This window comes from Oryzias latipes, chromosome 24, assembly GCF_053564925.1.
Source record: "Oryzias latipes strain Hd-rR chromosome 24, Olatipes_Hd-rR_3.1".
Classification (NCBI taxonomy): Eukaryota; Metazoa; Chordata; class Actinopteri; order Beloniformes; family Adrianichthyidae; genus Oryzias; species Oryzias latipes.
The window spans coordinates 17,080,812-17,102,913 of NC_136260.1; the positions used below are offsets into that span (position 1 = coordinate 17,080,812).

The 22,102-nt window shown below is 36.6% G+C and overlaps 1 protein-coding gene across 2 annotated transcripts; it reads right to left on the bottom strand.

Annotated features, from left to right (window-relative positions):
* Positions 1–904: 904 nt before the first annotated feature.
* Positions 905–10,032, bottom strand: acp1 (acid phosphatase 1). 2 transcript variants are annotated; one of them, XM_004083485.5, is made up of 6 exons: positions 9,799–10,032; positions 8,760–8,833; positions 8,202–8,315; positions 4,490–4,551; positions 3,722–3,827; positions 905–1,211 (listed from the first exon to the last, which is right to left on the bottom strand). In XM_004083485.5, exons 1-6 carry the CDS (start codon positions 9,839–9,841, stop codon positions 1,134–1,136), a joined length of 477 nt encoding a protein of 158 aa, XP_004083533.1. In that variant the 5' UTR covers positions 9,842–10,032; the 3' UTR covers positions 905–1,133. The 2 variants fall into 2 exon arrangements, with proteins under 2 accessions (XP_004083533.1, XP_004083534.1); XM_004083486.5 differs by lacking the exon at positions 8,202–8,315 and adding an exon at positions 8,029–8,142 and having other exon boundaries at positions 9,799–10,010.
* Between the last annotated feature and the right edge of the window lie 12,070 nt (positions 10,033–22,102).

Below are 22,102 nucleotides of genomic sequence, written 5' to 3' on the forward strand. Positions count from 1 at the left end.
TCACTGATTGTGACAAATTTTTGTTTAAATAGAAAATCCTAAAGATTTCTAATTGTAATCTAAACCCCACATTTTTCCACAAGACACCAGCAAAAGAAAAGAAGCAGAAAGAAAACAAAATTACATTATGGGTTAAATAAAAAAGCTATCGAGTAAGAATGCTAAACTTATAAAGTATTTGATTTAAACATTCACATTTCTCAGTTACCCATTAGTACTATGCATTAGCCTTATCAGCAAAAATGATAAAAGCTTTGGATATTCAGTATTTAAGTTTATAAAGTCCTTAAACTAACTTCTTTGTTTGAATGTAGCTACAGTCAAGTGTAAAATACTTAACAACCCTCGAAAATCTTTACATTGTCGTTTTTTTACTCTCCTTGAGGACTTTTTGATTTAATTTGCAGCTTTTCAAGAAAGTTTTACATTAAAAAAAACACTGAAAGGTTAAGGAAAAAAATGAATTCCGGGCAATGGGAATTCCAGCAAATGTATTTTATTTCTCTGTTCAAAATCCAATTGATTTTTGCAGTAGCAAGTATCATAATTTACTATCTTATTTCAAGTCCAACTCGTTTTATTTTCTATTAACCCTTGTGCTATCCTAGGCACTTTAACATTGGGAGTTGGGTCATCTAGACCCACTACAGAGTGCTCTGAACCTTTTTTCTTCAATGATTTGTGATTTTCAATGGTGTCCATGGATTACATGAAATCTTTCCACCTTTATCATGGTAGGCAGAACACGTCAATGTAAGGGTGAGGTCAGCTAAGATAGCACAAGGGTTACACTAAATATTTAGGTCATAAATGGGGCATTTTTTTAGCATTATTCTGCTACAACCTTCAGTTTTTGGTCTATAAACTCAAGATACAAAAATGAATCACTTCTAATGAAACAAAACACAGTCCAAATTCTCTTTTAATACAATCAACTGCATAAGTTTACAGTGCACGTGTACAGCTGTAACCCTCATTTAAATGTAATGTTTGCATCTCTTTTATTCAAACAATCCAAAAATATATGGGTCTTTAAGTGATTTAATGAACTATAATGGTAAGTGCTCGTATGACACAATCAAAAATATCAGGTTGATATTTGAGGTTTCTCCTTGAATCCGTGAAGATTTCAGTTAGGGGTTCGCCTCCAGGAAAGCTTTGCAGCATCGCAGACACTGTTCATAGACTTTTTCAAAGTCCTCGTCGCCCCCCTAAAACATAAATGTAAAAGTATTTAGAGTCACTTTGGAATAAACGTGAGGAATGTGAGAATGTAAATGTTTAACAGCATGAATCCCAGAGCCAAAATGAGTCGTAAATAGTTTTATGAAATATACCTTTTACTGCTAAGAAAGTGGAATTAACACCCCACTTTCTGCATATGAGTATATTTACCTGTACAGATGTGCATATTTAAACTCATGAAAGATTGAACTGTATTTGAAATGACTGATGTCACTAATATGGACTGTCCAGACAAGTTTTATCCTTTTAAACATATTGTTCCTATTAAGACACCTATCAAGATCCATCCCCATAGATAAAGAAGTGAGAAGAAAATACTTAAACGCATCTTCTGAGGGTTCATTTACTCGTTCAGCTGTTAATATAAATGTATTTTTGTTAACATAACGGCAAAAGGAAAGTCACAAAATAACTGTTTTCAGAGCTGAAATGTCTGAACTTAAACTGGAAACAAAAAAAATACATCCTTAAAAAAATCCTGTAGTTTGCAGGAAACTGATGAAAATTTTATCAAGTTGGACAAAAACCAAATAAAGTTTGACATTTAAACTGACAGTAATGCAAAGAAATAAAGTGGTTTTAGAGTCTGTGAAAAGAAATGAATCAAAAAAGGTTATTGGGAATTTTTTTTAAATAAAAAGAGTAATCAATTGAAGTGAGAAAAAAAAGTTTTTAGGTTTTAGGTCCAATTGTAAAAAGGAAATAAATGTCTCTGTTTATCCAGATTGTTTGGCTGCTTTTTGCTCATGAGGTTATTGGCGAAGAACCCCAAACTCAGTGCTCCTGAATGGCTAAAGTATTTACAAAACTTCAAAATCAGACTCATTATCCAGTGTCTGCCGGGAAGACCTTCAAGGTACATAAATGTTGATGGCTGCACAAACCCAACGTTTGCACAGCAGCCAAATATAAGAAAACTGCTTTATTTAGAGCCCTGACCTGCAATTGAGCTGAAAAGTAAATTCAATATTTGGTCAAACATAACCACCAAGACGACACCGTTAAGAAAAAATTGAATATCCAAGAGATTTATTAGTATTTAGTCAATTTTCCTTGGTGTTGAAGTAACGTAAGTAACACCACTTCTGCATATAGTGCTGTTAAACCAATTGATTAGTCTTTCTTAAAGTGTAGTATTAAAAGCAGAAGACTTTCCAAACAAACATCTTTCTCTGCTGTTTGGGTGATGAAGTGAGTCTTTTGATGTCTGTTCCTGTCATTTCGGTTAAGACAGAACTTTGTGAGGTAATCCTAGTCTCTCTCAGTTGCCCGTAGTTAGAGGTGGAAGACCCATGATGCCCTAACGGCGAACAGTTCACCCCACTAATCCAGAGGGTCGCATCCCTGCCCCTCTGGCTCTGGGACAAGTCTCTCAGTTAGGGGTGGGCGTATCGATCTGAGGGGAAGTATTGATACTAGCGTGATGAGATTGATACTTTCGTTAAAGTTTTTCTTGAATACCTACAGTAAAGAGCTTGAATTTACTTACAGAGTTCATGCGAGAGCGCAATTGTCTGTCTCCAGTGTTGCCAGATTGGGCAAAAAACAGCCCAATGTGAGCAAAAACCTGCCCAATTTGAGCGGAAATCTACCCAATCTGACAACCCTGTCTGCGTTACCCCCTCCTGATGCTCACAACTTGCCCCTCCCTGCTTCATCGGGCAGTGGAGAGACTCATCAAAGAGCCACATATCTGCACTTATAGCAGGATTGTTTATATTGTTCTTTACATTTTTGTATGTAAACCACCACAGGGTTCCTGAGCGGCTGTGTCTGCAGCGCACTGCTCCCCCAGCGGTCAAATGCAGAGAACAAATCTTCAACTTAACTTTATTACAGGGTCGCTTTTGGTTACTTCTTTTGAGACATTGTATTGGCGTCTTTTAAATTTCGCACTGATTACCGTTTTCTTATTATTATAACTGTATTATGCCATTACTAATATACAAGTTCTATATTTGATGCATGTTCATTTCAAATTTTTATTAAACATTTTTATTTGCCAAATGTCTCTGTCTTGTATTTTATTAGACATTTAATGAACAGAAAGATTTTCTATAATCACTCATTTTAAGAAAACGTATCGGCATCGTGATACTGGCCCTGAAATTACTTGGTATCGGATCGATTCCCATTTAGAGTTTCAATTTTTTTTCCTTCAGTTTCAGATTTTTTTATTTTGTGTTTTTCTTTAATGACAATTTCAGATCAAAATCTAGAGCAGGAAGTGCAGCTCCAGAAAATCCTCGGTAGAAAGATGTTATTTAGGACTTTTGTTTAAGTCTGTTAGAGATGTTTTACTTCATTTTTTAAAGAAGAAATGTAGTTGTACGATTATCCCGCCCAAATTCTGACTTTTTCGTTTACGGTCAATTTAAATGCACAAATCTGACGTGCTTGAAGTTTAAATGATGTTGTTCCAATAGATCCCAGATGAATAAAATAAGGATAGAACCCTAGAAGTTGCTATACTTACATAATACGGGTCTTTGATGATGAGCTCCTTCTCTGGGTCATATGAACCGAGAAGCTCGATCTTCGCAGTGCTGTTTTTCACCTGTTTTGCTTTTCTGTTCAAGTCACTGTGAAGATGAGAGAAAATATGCAACTTCAGAAGAACAAAGCACGAAACAACACTTTAAGGTTTTGACCTCTGGATCATCATCTGAACCCTTGTTAGATGGAGTTCAGGTAACGTTCTGCTCAGCAGGTGAGACCGAACTGCCAGCTTAACAGCTGGGACATAAACATCCAACGGCTGTCTAAATGCAAAAAAATGAGGTTTTATAAAAAGCAAAACTTCCCAAACACAAGATCAAACCAGTATTGAACTATCCGAGGAAGAACTTGAGGGGAACAGAATCTGCCTAAAGAGCAAAGACAAGGCATCCAAAGAACTCAGTAAGCTGCTTACAGATCAAATCTGCCACAGGCATGTGATCTCAAAATGATCCCTAAACGTTCAAAGTAGCACAAAATACCCCCCCTCTAACCTTTGGAAAGAGCTTAAGAAAGGTTATTGCTCATTAAAAGGAGGCGTTTTGCCAACAGTTTTTTTCCCCCACCGCTACGATGAAACTGCAGAGCGCAGATCGCTGTCAACCTTGTCAACAGCCCTGTGCGACCCTGCTCTGGGCTTAGATCCCATGAAGCCACTTGTGTAGAAAACTAGACGCTCAACCCTAACATTTTCAAAATCTGTGAGATCTAATAAACACTGCTTTGAGGAATGGAGCAACCGTACCTCAAATTGCTGTCGTCCATGCATAGAATGTGGCTGAAGCTCATAAAATCATCCTTGGTCACCTGTGTGGGGAGAAAAAAAAATACAGAAAAAAACTGCATGAATGGACAGTGAAGCAAAGACTAACAGAAAGCGTCCATAATTAAAAATATGGGTATGCAGTTAAAAACAAGAAAAGGGAATTTTAAAAAGAATTTCTGTCAGAAGTGATCACAGACAACATAAAGAGTGCATTTTCCCATATAAAAGGTGTCACAAAATTTACAATTATAGATTTTTATTTTTCAAAGTACGTGTTAAACCCTTAAAACTTGAAGTCGACCCTGACAGATCAAAAGGTCATCCGGGGTCTCAGCGCATAATTCACTCCGGTAAAGCCATGGCGCTACACACTTCCTCAGGACACCAGGCACTACAGTGTTTGCTAAAGCCATTAAATTAACATTAATCAAGCTTTATTTGTCGAGTGACAAGTGGATAAACTGTAAGAGATGTTGTCACGTCAGCTGTGAGAACATCTGTAAGCATTTTGAGGAGCCTCCACTTTGACTTGTAATGATTTAATGTGACAAAAGCAATTAAAGAAATAAAGAAAGGGAAAAAATGTGGGTAAAAAATAAAAATGGTCTTATATTTTCATTTAGAACTTGCTTTAGAAAACTTAGGCTTTGCATTTTGACTATTTTTTGTGTGTGACATTCTTTCAGTTCTCTGGTGGTGACAAACACTGATCACATTGACTGCTGACCTTTGCTCCCGCTGTCTCGACACTCACGGTTTACACGCAGCATAAGTAATCCAAAAAAAAAAAAAAAAACGGTTTACAAGCCTGGCAGAGATCTCGACTCGTTTTCTGAAATATTTGGCCGAGCATGAGCAGGGAGGGAGGCTTGTATTGGAAATGAGGAATGAGCGAGGGAGATGCAGATAGCAATGTTTGTGCTCTGATAAAATCTCAGAGATAAAGCTGTAATGAAGCCACGAGGGGAATGGTACTAGTACAGTTAGAAAAAAAAAAAAGAAAAATCAGTCTTTTTAGAGAGAATCTCCTTCAAAATATTGTTAACAATTCCAAATAATGTCAAGTTTTGATTCTATTAGTCATAGGGCTTGCACTTCAGTCAATGTATATGTGATGTCAATTAGTCCACATTTTGTAGAAATACATTCACGTCAAAGACCTTAAATGCTGTAAAACATGGAAGTGTCACAATTTAGCCTATATGTTTGAAATGCAACGTAACAGAGACTAGAAATGTTATTTTTTTAAACCCACTGCGTATTTACCCACACATTTTTAGGTTACTCAGATTGTGGAATAACACTGGTATGCAACAGATCACATTAGATAATATCGTGTGACTCATTAAAAAAAATAGGTAAAACAATCAAAAACCCTTTCAAAACGGCATGGTTTTCATGATTCAGTATGTGAAGAACCCGCAAACGACATTAAATAAAATTCAAACACAAATATATTAAACAGGACAAAAACAAACTATAACCGCAAAACATAACAAGCAGCAACTGATAGATGTGAAGATAAGTGATTGGGAACACCAGAAATAATTTACTAAAACCAGCTGGACAGGTAAACCTTAATTTCAAATCTTGAAATACGCCAGTATGTCCAAAAGATTTATTTTTAAAGTCAGCATAATATTTTATATAGTTTTTACCCAAAATGATGTAACCAGAAATTAAAAACATCACAGAAAAAAGTGGAAAGAACATCAGCTTCACAAGCATGCTGACAGCTGAAAACGATGACAGGACAAAATGTCAGTGATTACTGCTGATTTTTTTGGCTATCGTGGAAGTTCATTCCACATATTTTGTTGATTCAATGATAAAATTTCAGAGCACACAAAATTAAAATGTCATTCCTCCTAACTCGTTTGTTGGCAGCTGCTGAAGGAGAGAAATATCCCACAAATAACTAGGAAATGTGTGTTTTTTTTAACATGCGTGTTCATTTGGGAACACAAGAACCTCCCCTCTGACCTTCCTGTTGGACACAGACCAAAGAAAAGAAATTGTCAAATTATGAAAACAAGAAAATATAAAAACAAAATGTATAAAGAAAAAGGCAAAGGCTTGTGAAAGCTCACTGCACGGATTTGAACGGGTTTAAGACGAAAGGTCCAGACTTCCCATGCCTAATTTAAAGAGATTTAATCTGATTTAGCCGTTTCTTTCTGTAGGACCAACCTAGGAGGTGGCCGTTTTCAAGCTTGGTGTTAAATCCAAGAGCCAAAGGGTGAGAAAAACATTCTGAAAAGGCGTTTAGAATCCGCCACCACCGCTTAAGGGTTAGTCTAAGCATGAATCAGAACATGAGGCTGAAGGTCTTAAAATGGACTAACATACTGCGGGGTTTTTTAACAGAAATTTGGAAACATGTCATATAATGAAAGCTACAGAGGCTTCATGAACATATTATGAGCATTTAAACAGTTTAAAACGTTAAATGCAACGTTGGTGAGACAGCCCCTATCGTTTTTTTGTTTTTTTCAAATAAACAGTAAAATGATAAATACTTTTCATAAGCAAATTAAAAAATATATTTAAACAAGACAGCAGCAAGAGTAATTGCCATATTTGTTTTTTTAAAGCAAAAACAGAAAATCTCTTAAGCTACGTAAACACTATGTTCACACTGGACAAGCAGGGAGGGGTTTCTTCCTCCTCTTTCTGTTTTTTTACTGTTTACTAGTACATGTGCGCCACCTACGGTTGGATGAGGTTTGGTGCAAATCTTGCAAATTGGGCACAAAACTGACACGGTTCGGTTCATTGCTAGCGTCCTTAGCATTAGTTTTATATCAGGGGAGTGGCCTTGGTTTGCCTTTCTTTAAAAAAAGAATAACGCAGACGTCTTAAGGCTCATCAGCGTGTCTGGGTTTACCAGAAAAAAACAAATCTGTACTCCACTACCAAAGAAGAGTTCCTGATTGGTCAAAGTTTGACCTGGTTTAACTGGCAAGGCGCTTTCACTGGCCATGTGTTTTTGTATGCAGAGCGTGAAATCGGTCGTAAAAACTTGTGTAGCCGCGTGTGAACGCAAGAGCTTTGAACGCAGAAGCCCAAACGCGCGCTTACATAGACTTTTTATTGGAAGTGGCACGTTGCCGAGGGCAGTTTGAATGTAGCTTCACATTTCATTAAGGACACAACGGTCTTTGGATTGAAAATGAAAATGTTTTTTTGTTTTGTTTTTTTAATGTTTAAATGTTTCTTTTAATAAAAACCTTGCAAATTTTTTTGGCTTTGAAAATAATTTCTGAAAAACGTTACAACAAAAACTGTGAAATCATATGAAACACTTTAACCTCTTGGATTATTTTGCTCCTTCATCTTTTCCAAGCCTGTGCTTATTTTGAGCTTTGTTAAAAATAACGTGTGGAACCTGACAAGAATTCCACCTAAATTTGGACTCAGTAACAAGAGAGTGTTATCTGATATGACCTGGTTGCTATGGAGGCACCATAACTCAGACACCCACTTCCACTGGTGTTATGAACCAGGTTTGTTTGTACCTGTCGGGCTCTATGGCTTGTCTCAATGCCATGCTTCCTGAGGCAAGCCAGACCACGGGTGTCCGGTGAGCTGCCTGTATTCCAGTCAGATGTAGCAGCACTGTCTATGACCCACTGAAACAACAGAGAACAAAAATGCTAGCTACCCTAAGAAGTGTGGAGAGGGGTCGTACCTGCCTAGCCACATGCCTCATGGGCACGTTGTGCCTCTTCATGCACGCCTGACCGCGGTGGTCTGGAGGGTTTCCTATCTCATAGGTAGAGGTGGCAGCACTGTCTATCCGCCACTAGACAAAGAGAGGCATTGAATAATTTCACCAAAGACGTTTACTGCAGACTGGTTGACTCCTAAGGGGAAGAAATGACTGGAATGGTTAGAACATGGAAAACACTTAAATTAAATGTACGTTTAATATCCCACACATATTTAGGGATAGGAAGTACTAGATTAAAAAATAGATGAAATATGAGGACAACAGGTGACGCTGTCTCCCTCGATGTGTAACAATTGTTAAAAAGCTTCAGGATATCTTTTACGTTTTTCAGTGGGATTATTATTTAACAAGCAGTTGACAAAAAACAATCATATCAATAGTAAACACATTTTTTGCCCAATACTTACATTCTGATGGCTAAAAATTCCAATAAGACAAGCACTTGAATTGATGTCATCTTCACAACTGAGAAAATGAGATTTTCTTTTTTTTATATAGTGATAGAAGACACTTTACCTGATCAACAACACCAGAATCAGCTGCCATTTTCCTAAAAACAGCTTCAGCGATGGGGGACCTGCAGATATTCCCTGTTCCGGGAAGAAAAAAATTATGTTTTAATAATAAGAAAAACTAACTACAAAATCATCAAATTTGCTAAAAACAACTTAGATAGAAAAAGGAAAAACAAACTATGATAGAAAACATTTTTATTAAAGCAACCTAGTTAACCCTTTTTTTTTATTCTAACACCATTTGTACGTAAGGGAAGTATTACCAAATTAAATAAGAATCCATTTCAGTTGTACATTAACAAACTATTTTAAATAAAGCTGTATCTGTCTCACAACACAATTTTCTTTTCTTTTTTTTTTTACCGTTGGCTATGCCCAAACTTTTATTCAGTTTAGGGTTTTTAGCTTAGGTACATACATTTTTATACAAAAGTAAGATCTTCTAATCTTTTCTTTTCTTTCAGAAAAGTATCTAAAAATAATGTATTTTCCTTTAAATAAAAGAAATGCCAATTAAATAATCATTCTAATGCAAAGTAAACTTTAAGAGCAAAATTTTCCCTCGTTGCTCATCGCATGCGCCGTGTTCATCTACTGTATTCTCTTTTTTGAGTTCGTTTAATTAAAGTTAGTTATTTATTTGGATTAAAGCAGGATTTCAACAAATAAATGTTGTCATTTTTGTCGCAACCAGACTTATCTTAACCATTTTACACTGAAACCGGAAGCGCCTCGTGCCTTCTTCAAATACGCGGAGCAGCCAGTTATTCATCACTAACGACCACAAAGGGGTTAAACTATTAAGTAAATACTTAAAAGAAAAAAATTAAATTAACCCAAATACAATAATGATCTGGTCTGTCACAACCTGATTCCTCATGATGAATCATTTTGAATTGAAACCGAAAGCGCATGCTCTCAAACTCTTGAACCAATTGTTTCCCATTAGGAAAGACCGCAAAAGGTTTTTAGTTTTAATGCCAAGTGTCTGATTTAAAAATGATTTTAAATTTTGAATAGGTTCAACAAATAAATCTTACCTAGACAGACGAAAAGAACAGATTTTGAGCCGGGTGCCGCCATGTTGATTTTGTGGTCTTACTCTGACAGAGAAAATTGGCGACTAACTGCCGCCTGAGCAAAATAAAAAATAAAAAGATCATTTTGGCTTGACACTGTGGGATATTTTGATCTGGCACTTTTGTTGTTTCACCCTTAATTTCTTCCTGTTATGTTTACTATTTGTTTGCACCATGAGTTTGGGAAGGGGAGAGGATGATGACGTCAGTGCGATGCGCAATGAGAGGGTGTGGTCAACGCATCAGTTAAGTTCGTCATATGACGTCACTCTGTCCCCATTGCAGGGTTGCTGCAATGGCTTCAAATGATGTCATTTGATAATATTAAATGTTACTGTGGCATAATTTGACAACATATGACATCATTTGACATTCTTACAGTTGTCCAAAAAGTTAATATATACACCCTCTAATCGTCCTTGTCCTTCGTTTAAGGGAGTTAGAGAGGCATCTGAGAGATACAAAGAGATGGCGTGCAGAAACCCAATAGTTGCGGCACCGCGATATTATTTCTCTGAAAACAGCATTGTAACAGACAATGATGAAGTGATATTGTGGACGCAAAAGAAAAAAATGGAAGAACCAAAGAAAAAGAAGGTTCTCGAGCGCCAGAGAAAGCTGGAAGAAGAAAAAGACTTCCATGCTGAAAGGGATCAACATGAGGCTTTGAAGAAAATCAGCCATCAAAAGAAACTTGATGATCTTAAGGAAAAGAAGCACTACCATGAACAAAAGAAAAAAAAGGTAGTGGTCAAAAGAAAGAAGGTGGATCATCAAGCTCTTCTTTTACAAGAAGAAGGCAGAAAAACCCTGGACATAATAACGGCGTCACAAATGCGCGACATCGATGGCAATGTCTTAAAACGCCGTGGCAAAACTCTGCCTCTCCTCATAAAAAAGCGAGGAGTAGCTGAAGAAATATATTGGGATGAAGAGCCTACTGATGAAGAGCTTCAGACTGAGAAGGAACTTCAGCAGGCTCTGAAGAAAGTGCGTCATCAAGAGAGACTCGATGACATTAAAGAAAAACAGCACTCTCGCAAGCTACAGAAACAAAAAGAAGAGGCCAAAAGGGAGAAGGTAGCAAATGATCCAGCTTCTCTGTCACAAAAAGAAACAAAACCCATAAAAAAGTCAGAATACCACAGCGTCTGTGGCGCTATATTAACGCGTCGCGGTAAAGCTCCACCTCCCCCCATAAAAAAGCTAGGAATGGCGGCAGAATTAAATTGGGATGAAAAGCTTACTGATGAAGAGCTTAAGACTGAGAAGGAACTTCATCAGGCTTTAAAGAAAGTGCGTCATCAAGAGAGTATCGATGACATTAAAGAAAAACAGCACTCTCGCAAACAAAAGAAACAAAAAGGAGGGGCCAAAAGGGAGAAGGTAGCAGATGTCCGTGCTCGTCTTTCACAAAAAGAAAGCAAAAAAAGCACAGACTTAAATTTGGAGACACAAATTTGCGACGTCGAAGGCAATAGTTTGAAACGTTGTGGCAAACCTCTACCTCCCATCATAAAACGAGGAGTCGCTGAAGAATTGGAATGGAAGGTAGAGCTATCTGATGAAGAGCTTCATGCTAAGAAGGAACTCGAACAGATTTTGAAGAAAGTCTGCCATCAAGAGAGTCTCACTGACGAGGAAAAACGGCGCAACCGTGAGATGAGACGCAAAATGATGGATGAAGAAATGAAGTTCAAAGGTCGAATAACAAAGACCAAAGCAGAGCAATTCAATGAAGAATTCAGGGTCTGGATGGATAAAGTTAACAAAGCGGAGCAAAAGAGAAAAGAAGAAAGAAAGGCAGCTGCAGATTTGAAGCTCAAGGAAATGCGATTAAAACCCAAACTTCCTTACCCGCGGCAGGAGTATTGTGACAGCTATGGAAACCAACTTCCATGTCGTGGCAGATATACAAAATTACCCCCAATCAAACCTAAAGGGGCATCTGAAAAAGAGCTTCAGCAACTGCCTTTACAGAAATTCCACCCTGAAAAGCTTGACATCAAGGAAAAAGAAAGACAAAAAGACACAAAGACAGCTCTGGCCGAAAAAACAAGAAAATGTACGGCTGAGCTCTTGATGCCAGATTATCGCGACCTTGATTACAACAGACTTGGTCGTCGTGGTGTGAATCCAGAGATCAAACAGAAACTGGAGGCATGCCCACCACCGTTTGAAACCTTTGATTTTTATAATCAATGGACGAAACGTACGTCTGGTAACACACAAATAAATAAGACAGGAGCAGAGAGACTTCAGGAAACCAAGGACAAAGTGAGGTTTCAAAGGGAGCAAGAAGTGGTTGACACGAGGGAGAAAAAGACAGGTTTTGTCAGGCCATACATGAAGGAAGATTATTGCGACACTTATGGCAATCCCCTTTGTCGTTTTGGCACAAAGCAGACTTCTCTCACAAAAGAGACACTGCAAGACAGAACTCCCCTCCCACTTTTGGGGGATAGAAAGGATCCTTTTCAAAGGGTTCGAACTCCTGCCATGGACAAGTACCTGACGTCTCTGGCACAAGTGGTACACGCGCCATCACCTTATGCGCGCGGAAGAAGGACAGTTTTAGCAACAATGGGTTAAAAGATTAGCAATTTCAGTAGGATTAAGATTAGGGTTAGGGATAGAGTTAAGGTTAGTATTTAGAGGGTTTTTTTAGCTTAGAAAAAAATGGTAGGACACTGGACAATATAAATTCCTTATATTGTTCATTAAAAAAAAATCAAATAGAAAATTAGTTATGGTAGGTTAGAACTATTTTTTTATTTGTGTTAGTTACTGTTTTTTTCCCCAAAACATCAAATTGGCAGGATATTCCTGTGTTTTAGAATACACATTGAGAAAAAAATATAATAAAACATAAAATTAGTATAATCTTTCTATGTTCGAGAATCCATAGTAAAAAGGCGCAATTAAAATTTTATACAGCCTCTTCATTTGTAAAGCTCAAAACCCTTGGGCAAGAGCCTTTGCGCTATACTGCCTAACTGTATTGCCGCAAGGGAGCCCAAGACTGGGTCTCCCTGTGCCAGTCCTTAGACCTGATAAAATACAGGATTATGTCAGGAAAGGCATCTGGCATAAACATTCCTAAACACCTGTGCAAATCGGTTAAAGCTGATTTTCTATGGAAACCCTCTGAAGGGATGTGTCAAAAGATGAAGACCCTTCGCGCTACTGCCTAAATATGGGGCAACAAGGGGGCCCAAGACTGGGTCTCACAGTTGCACATGGGGCCTAAATCCAAAACACGCTTTAGGTTTTGGGCCTAACAAAACAAACATTTATTGGACACAATAAAGCTAAACTTTTAAAAAATTTTAACCTTTAAAACTTAACTTTTTGAACACAAATATGCATTATAAACAGACATGCATATTAATTAATTTCATTTTAAAGTTCAACCTTAAATAATGTATAATATTCTGCTCTTCATAAAAATATATTCTGTCAAAATTATACAATATATGAACATGCTGCAGAACAAAACAAACAAAGTCTGGAAATATTAGTGATAAGAAATAACAAATCAAATCCTTCAGTTTCTTTGCTCTTTAGTCAGTTTTTTTTGGGACTGTTCGCCCTTCTGTTAGCCATTTGGGGTTCAATTCAATTTAATTCAATTCAATTTTATTTGTATAGCCCAATATTTACAAGAATAGTCATCTCAATATGAAGCCCATTTGGGCGAATTTTAAATGAATCTGCTTCCTCCCACATTGAGGATTATGTGGGGAAATTGTTCAGTCTAAACGAGAAAGAAAATGTAAAAAAAAACATTTTATAAAATGCACTGGCTCACATAGAAACAACTGTATACTTGTAAATCACCAGGACAGATCGGTGTAGGCAGTCGCTGTTAAAACATGCCTGCTGGGGAGTAATTATAGACAGATTTACAGTTTTTATTGAACAGTGACACAATTAAATAAAAAGCAAAAAAAGAAAGAAAAACACTGTACTGTCAGATCAAAAAGAGTTTGACTCCGTTTGCTTCCTGTAAACAAGTAACTTATTGTCCCTGGTGTATTTAGGCTCAGTTTAGCCAGTAATTAGGAATATGATTTATTAGAAGTAATTGGCAGATATTGCAAGCACTCTGAAGGGATCACGTAAGCTTTAAAGAGGCTGTGGGTTTTCAGAATGCATTTCAAACATGTCAGTTTGACATACATAAAAAAATAATTTTATTTGTAAAAGAAAAAGAAAAGTTTTACCCATTTCTTTATATCAACTTTAAACTTTATTTGAAAAATAATTGTAAATTTTACAGTAAAATGCAAAAACTGAGAAAATTATTCTTTTTAAAGCATGTTGGTTGACTGAAAGGCTGGATAAGTTCCTCTGTAGAACCTCTGAGCCACATTAAAGAGACCACTGCAAAAATGCAAAGACTTACTAAATGGCAGCTAGTTGCAAAGAGAAGTCAGTCTACAGTTTTTCAGCTCTGCGAGGAATGTAGGAAGGTGTTGGGCTTTAAAATCTGACTAAAGATGAAAAAAGTAGTGTAGTGGGTTTGATAGGTTGCAGATGTACAGACAGACTCCTAAATTTCCAAATCCCAGTCTCCCATCCCCAAGTTGTGAAAGAAATACAATACTGACATTTATAGGATTTTGCAAAGCAAACCAAATGTTTTGGAAAAATAAAAAGTGTGTAGATTCAATTTAACAGAGAGGCCAAACAATGATGTGTTTGAAGATAATGTTTTGTTTAGCACCTTAACCAACACTGAGGTGTTTTGTTGGGATCTTGAAAAGTTGAGATCAGACACTTCTTATATTTTAAGTTAATTTGAAGTTTTATTTGGTTAAAGTGAATTGTGTAAATGGGAAACATCTGGTGAAGTTCAACTTTTTCAACACTATAAAATACAGAAAAACATGAGGGTATTAATTAAGATTTTGGAACAATTTGGTTCTAAAGTTGGAAGATGTAAAAAATAAACAAAAAAAATGACCCATTTATCATTACTTTAAATGTTTTAAGTTAAATGAAAACAAATAGCTTTTCTTTCTCCTCCGTGAACCGCCACCTTAACGTGGTGGGGGAGTTTGAGAGTTCGAGTATCCCACGAGCGTCTTAAACCCCTGGTAGGGTCTCCCATGGTGGACAGGTCCTGGGTGACGAGTCAGACAAAGAGCAGTTCGGGAGCCCCTCACGAGACCGGGGCTCTCCTCAATCCCACTGACAGGCCTTCTTTTTAGGAAACAGAGAATGAGGACTTTGGGGTGAGGCTGCCTATCACCCGAGCTTAAGTCACTGAGTGGCAAGGCTCCGGGAGAGGACAAAGTCCACCCTGAGTATCTCAAGTCTCTGGATGCTGTGGGAGTGTCATGGCTGACACGTCTCTGCAGCATCGCGTGGCAGTCGGGAACTGTACCACTGGACTGGCAGACGGGGTGGTGGTCCCCCTTTTTAAGAAGGGCGACCGGAGGGTGTGTTTCAACTACCGGCGAACCACGCTCCACAGCCTCCCTGGGAAAGTCTATGCAAAGAGTACTGGAGAGGAGAGTCCGTCCGATAGTCGAACCGCAGATCCAGAACCAGTGCAGTTTCTGTCCTGGTCATGGAACTACAGTGGCCCAGAATGGTCACAACAAAACACATTAATTCACAGCACAATAACTCACAAAACAATAACTCACAACACAAAATAATAACTCAAAACATAACACTTAAAGTCACAACACAATAACACCCAACACAAAACAATAACTCACAATCCAACACAATAACTCACAACACAATAACTCACCACACAACAAAATAACTCACAACAAAACACATGAACTCAAAGCACAAAACAATAAGTCACAACACACCACAATAACTCACAACACAATAACTCACCACACAACACAATAACTCACAACAAAAAACATTAACTCACAGCACAACACAATAAGTCCCAACACAACACAATAACTCACCACACAGCACAATAACTCACAACAAAACACATGAACTCAAAGCACAACACAACAAGTCACAACACAACACAATAACTCACAACAAAATAACTCACCACACAACACAATAACTCACAACAAAACACATTAACTCACAGCACAACACAATAAGTCACAACACAACACATTAACTCGCATCAAAACCACTTTATCCCAAAAATAATGGGGCAGCATTTGTGGGTTCTTTTAACTAGTTTTTAATGGGAGGATGCATTAAGAGTTTTAGAGGAAAAGCTATATAATAAAAGCTGATTTTTAAACTCACATCAAGGGTTAAAAAAGTAAAGTAAGAATAAAGCAGCACAGATGGTGGAGTTTAGTATCTCCAGCCACAGCGAAGCTCTGTGTTTTATCCATCTCCTCAGGGACATTGCATCTCTCCATACTGTCAAAGGTTTGGGTGGAAAATATTTGTGGTCTTTCTGTCCAGAGCAAACATCATCTTTATCCACTTATACTCACCATTTAATCCCAAAGGATTATTTCCATTAGAGCTGGAAGTAGGAGGTTAGACACAGACCTCGTCTCCTTGCAAAACTGTTAAAGTTTTACCTCCAGCTGTCAAGGTGTTGATGATGTTTTTGGACCTGAATCATGCTCTTCAGTGATATCTTTCAGTGATAACTTTATTAACAATTGAGTTATCATAAATCGATCAACAGTAACTATATAAACAACGTTACCACGAATAACAATCACCGTTGCCAAACATAACATATATATAGAACATAAAAGAAAAGACATGAACATAATGCACACACACATACAAAACAAAACAAACAAAACAACAAAAAGACATAAACTATCCAAATGGTTTAATACTTGTTAGGGGTTTTCATTAAGTTTATATTTCTGAACAAAACCAAGTAATTTCAAGTGATTAACATTAAAAACAGAGGTCTTTATGAAAAGTATTCAAAAGTGGTTTGGTCTTTTTTTGTTATATAAAATTTTCCTTGAAACATCAGGACATTGAGAACAATATTTTATGGTCTATTAGATACAAATAAAAATATTTTTGCATCTAAATGAACTGGAATTGCAATTTTGGAAGAAAACCAAAAGCAGAACTCTTCCCAAAATGTTTTTTTTTGACTCCATAGTTAAAGAACATATGATCCACAGTCTCAATATCATTCAAACAAAAACTACAGCCATTCTCTGCAATTCTTCAGTGATATCAGTCCAAGTAAAAGAAATTCTGTTCTAATGTCTATACCATCCCCAGAATTTTGGACTCCTTTCTATGTTTTTGTTAATCTGGTCCAGAATTCCATGTGGCGTTCATCCAAGCTGGCGTTAAAAGGGAGGAATTCCTTTAGGAACCTGGAGAATCTCCCATACTGTAAACACCAAAGCATTTAGTCCATTTCTCAAAAAGTTGAACCTGAATAATGATCATAAAAATGGATCCTGAAATCTTGCCACTTTTTAATAACCAATGTCTAAATCATTTCCATATATCAGAAGAATAAGAGGTGTTTATGTTGAGTCAGGGTGTATAACCGGCCAACAATTTAAACTGTTTGTAAGAAAGCAGAGTATGAAAGATCCTTGTAAAACTGCTTCGCATAAACTTCAATCATTGTAATCAATCAATTTTAACAATCACTTTAATCAGTCAAGTCCTTTCAATCAACAAACATACTGTCGAACTGAAGGTGCTTGACCTAAAAGGCATTTTAAAACATTAGTTAAAACCATAAAAAAATCAAAATTTACAATAAATTGAAAGCAACAATAATAGAAGAAAAACATTTAAAAGGAAACGTTGTGGCTAAATGTTATCAGTGGTCAAGAAATAATGCTAAAGGTCTGAAACACCAATGTAGGTGCTACAGAATAACACTGAATAAACCCTTTGCAAAGGAAACTTTTGTCTAATTTTTACTGGTCATGACAAAAAAAGTCAGAAACCTAAATTTATTTTAAGTCATGAATCTAAACTTCATTACTTGTTAATGTTACCCTTTTGAAACATGTTTTAAAGCAAAAAGTCCAGATTTTTCCATTCAAACATTAGCATTCAAACAACTTGACTTGCCAGACTACATTTTGCTTCTGATCCACTCTATATTATGTGTCTTTTATTGAAGTCTGCACAACATGTGAACTCTGGTTCCCAGCAATTATCAAAGACAGTGTGCTGAGTTTGACCCCTTTCAGTTAAAGAATCAGGTTTAAATAAATAGGAAGCTGTATAAGTGTAGCAGTTTTGTTTGTTGTGGAGCAGATCCAGAGGAATCATTGTACTTTATGGTAAAGGATTTATAGCCTAGCCATTATAAATGAATATTTTTAGACAAACATTTGCTGCTCAAATATTTATTTTATGTGTGACGTTGATTACTTTCAGAATTTGGCTCTGTTTTTATATCAGTGGTTCATATTTTATGTTTGCAGTTGTTTTGTCCCGTAGTGATAGATTTTGATGAATACTTTATGGAAAAAAGAGACCTACTCTTCTCATGTTTCATTTCTTTTTGAAGGAAAAGACTTCGCACTGCTAAATACAACAAACTAGGTGCCAACTTTCAAACTCATATTGCTTTCATTTTGTTCCTTTCATCATCATGTTTCAAATTATTTATCATCCTAAAACTAGTAAATGAAAGTTCACCAGCTGATAAGAGGAAATTAAAAAAAATAAAAAAATAAAAAGATTTATTCCTTTAGGTTACCCTAAGTGTGGCTGATTGAAATTCCGTTTTTTGCATGTCTCCATTCAAACGTCTTTGTCTGCCAATGAACTGCCTCACTGCCAAGTGGACAGACATTTACAAATGTGCAATTTGAATTATTTTCACAAATTTATTTCATTCTTTAAATCGTTTTCCAGAGATGCTGCATCTGAGAAAGTAAACAATTTTCACTCGTGTCTCATAGAGTGTGATATGAATCTTTTTCCAGGAGGAAGCCTCATTCATCATCACTGATGAGTGACCACCCACTCTAATATTTAAAAAACAAAGTTTGACTCGTGCTTGACTCACTTTTGCCAACAGCCTCCAATGGTCATTTGAGAAGCTGTGGGCTTCAAACTTGCTGTGTATTAAACCAGGTCACTGTTAAGAGTAGAGGATGGAAAGTTTTTTTATTCATTTTATTTTTTTTTTTTCAGGGCCAAACATCCAACATTAGATGGAGCTTGAAACATACTTAAAATTTCCATCCATCCAAATTCTGCTTTTTCACTTTCAGGGTCACATGGTAGCTGGAGCCTATCCCCGCTACTTTAGGCGAAGGCGGGGTACACTTTTGGACAGTTCGCCAGTTTGTCATCAGAAATTCTCCAAACACTGTCTGAATATTAACTATTTTCTTACTTATTGTATTAATAAATAATGTAATTTTGGAAATACATATATAGTGTATTTTAGAAAGTCTACAGCTTTTAAAACCATGTCATTTGTGAAGAGGGCTGTCAAAAAAATTCTAATTAACTGGTCCAAAATGATCAGTGATTTGTGTCGTTGTACGCATTGCTTTCCTAATAATTCTGCAGTTTTGTGACAGCATCGTGTCAACTTTCCTCCTGTGATTAGCATCTAGCTGATAGCCTTAAGAACTCCCACATCTGCTTTTAATTTGTGAAGAGCTACCATATCTGTTTTTTTGTGAATAACAAAACAAATAAGTTAATCCACTTATATTGTTAGTACACTTCATAAGCTTTAAAGCTTATAATATAGCACCCCAAAATGATTAAATTAAGCAATATGTGAAATTTCTGGCTTCACTCCAATTATGTTTTTCCTATTAGTGCTATTTTTGGAGGGATGTTTTTAGTCCATCAAAGCTCTAATTTTACAGGATCACTTGTCTATGCAAATGTAAACATTTTTCATTGTGGATTTTATTGAACTTTTTAGTATCAAACTGATTTCCGTTTTACAAAGTTTAAAAAATGCTGGAAAACGACAATGTAAATGGCAATTAACAGTGGATAACAGCGCATATGTCCATATGTCAAGGAAACGAACACTCCTGAAGAATGCATGGGAGTTGGTTAAATCCCTGTATGTCAAATACTACAAACTTCCTGCAAACACCAAAAAGATCATTTTCAGCAGGTAGGAATCTCTTTGTTAAAGTAGGACTTGCAACATTTTGCTTATTTATGTTAGGCGCATCATTATAATCCAGAGAATCCCAACTGAGAAATGTAAGTCTTAACAGGATTTACTTTAATCTAAGTTTAATAGCCATAAAAAGGCAATAATGCTAGCAAGAAGTCTAGTTTGAGTGTTGGTAAAACAAAGTGCTGTTATCTGTATCTTTCTATTATACAAATACTATTCTAATATATATGTCTTTGGAGTTGAAATAAATTGAAGTGTCCTTTATTTTTATTTAGCATGTAAAAAACCTAATTTGAGTCACTAAAAAGAAAATTACTTTTTTAGATTTCCATCTAATCAATGTTTGAGTTGTTTAATCTTTTATTTTTAATCGCAATTTGCTTAATTTAGAATAAAAAGAAAGAAAATAAGTGTTTTAAAGTGACTTTATAAAGTCTGTAAACCAAACGCAGTTGCTTTTTGGAATACAGTAAGACAAGTGCTTATTAAATAAACTGACTAATTGACTGTGATGTGACTTTTCAGTACAGGTAATTCAAGCTGAATGCATAATTACTAATCATAAGTTACTTTACATAATGCTAAGCCAAAAATGATAAAAAATAGAAGGATGAAATAATATTTGCAAACCAAATGGCATTTTTTAATTGAGGCAGTCAGTTTCATTCACGTCTCAGAGAAGGGCCATAATTATTATGAATGACACAATAAAAACACAATTAGCAAGATGATGCAGTGTCACATTAAAGAGGGAAATGTGTTTTTCCAACACGCATTTGAAGTTTAAAGCTGCTGAAAGCAAGAGGGCTTAGGGGAAAGGGGCAAATGCTGTCAGGTTTACTTTGCTCCCACATACTAACCAGTTTTTCTCATCCAGAACAGATTCATCATTCACCAAAATCAAATCAAATCAAACTTTATTTATATAAAAAGCGCAGAGCGTTTTCAAACAAAAACAAAACAAAAACAAAAGCACAATATTACAATGAAAACCCAACCCACCCTTCACCTTTCCCACTCTCCTCCATTAAAACCAACGGCCCATGACCTCGCACACAATGAATACTGATAAAAGTAACTTCTAAAAGAAATGTAAGGCTTGGCTCTGCTGTATGGTAACAGTATTTGGGAATCTCTTCATACCAGGAACCAGCTAGGCCGTAGGGACATCGCCACAGTGCCCACCCAGATCCGGGTCCAATTCACACCCATTAAACTCCAGCCGCCTCAACAAGGGCGACAACCGCAGCAACGACCACCGACCAAGCCGGCAAACCTGGCAGACAAGATCCCCACAAGAAACACTGGGGCTAAAATCATGATCAAGATACTAAAATTAAAGACATAAGATGAATATAAAAACAGAAAATTGAGAATAAGATTAAATGTATAGAATTAAATAAAATACATAAAATAATTTGTACGCAAACTAATGGAATAAAAAAGCAGATAAGATCAACTAAAAGCGAAATTAAAAAGGTGGGTCTTGAGCCTCTTCTTAAAAACTTCTACAGTCGCTGCGGCCCTGAGGTTCTCCGGCAGGCCGTTCCACAGGAGACAACCGTAATGGCATAACCAGGCCTCACCAGAAGTTTTGGTCCTCACCTTAGAGACAACAAGAAGTCCAGCACCGGAGGACCTCAGGGTCCGCAAGGGCTAACCAGAGGACATGCTAAACGTGGCATCCGCACTTTGTTTCAATCCCAGCATTACTGCTGGAGGATATGATGCGGGAATGAAAAGGAACAAAACCCTGAACTATTAAACGGTGTCAAGCTAAACATTAAAAGGTGCAACTTTCCAAATTTTAAAGCACATGTTTAAGTTATGCAATATTTTTCATTGAAAGCTTGTCTTCCAGCTTCCTCCCCCCAAGATAACAATTCCTTCCCTTAGCAAAAGGAATCTATTTAAGTGTACTTTAAGTATACTTAGTCTATGCTAAAAGTGAAGCAGCATACTTGAAGTTTACTGCCATATTGTGAACCTAAAATTTTCCAATTTAGTCTGAAGAAGGCTTCAGTATACTTCTAATACTTCATGTACATGGTCTTTAGCAGACTGGGTTCCCCTATACTCAAGAATACTTACCAAAAAAACGTTCTAGTGTAGTACTTTGTGCTAAGGGTTCATTTATTTAAGAAGCCTTTTTAGAATATTTCAGTTCTTTGCTGAGAATGACAAAAAAGAGGACATTTTTGA

Bases quoted from the DNA above. Each gene is read 5' to 3' on its own strand.
- acp1 (XM_004083485.5), bottom strand. From the start codon at position 9,841: ATGGCGGCACCCGGCTCAAAATCTGTTCTTTTCGTCTGTCTAG. The intron at 8,316-8,759 runs GTAAAGTGTCTT...CTCTTTGTCTAG, and splicing joins ATTCTGGTGTTGTTGATCAG to TGGCGGATAGACAGTGCTGC. The intron at 1,212-3,721 runs GTAAGTATAGCA...TTTATGTTTTAG, and splicing joins TCATCAAAGACCCGTATTAT to GGGGGCGACGAGGACTTTGA.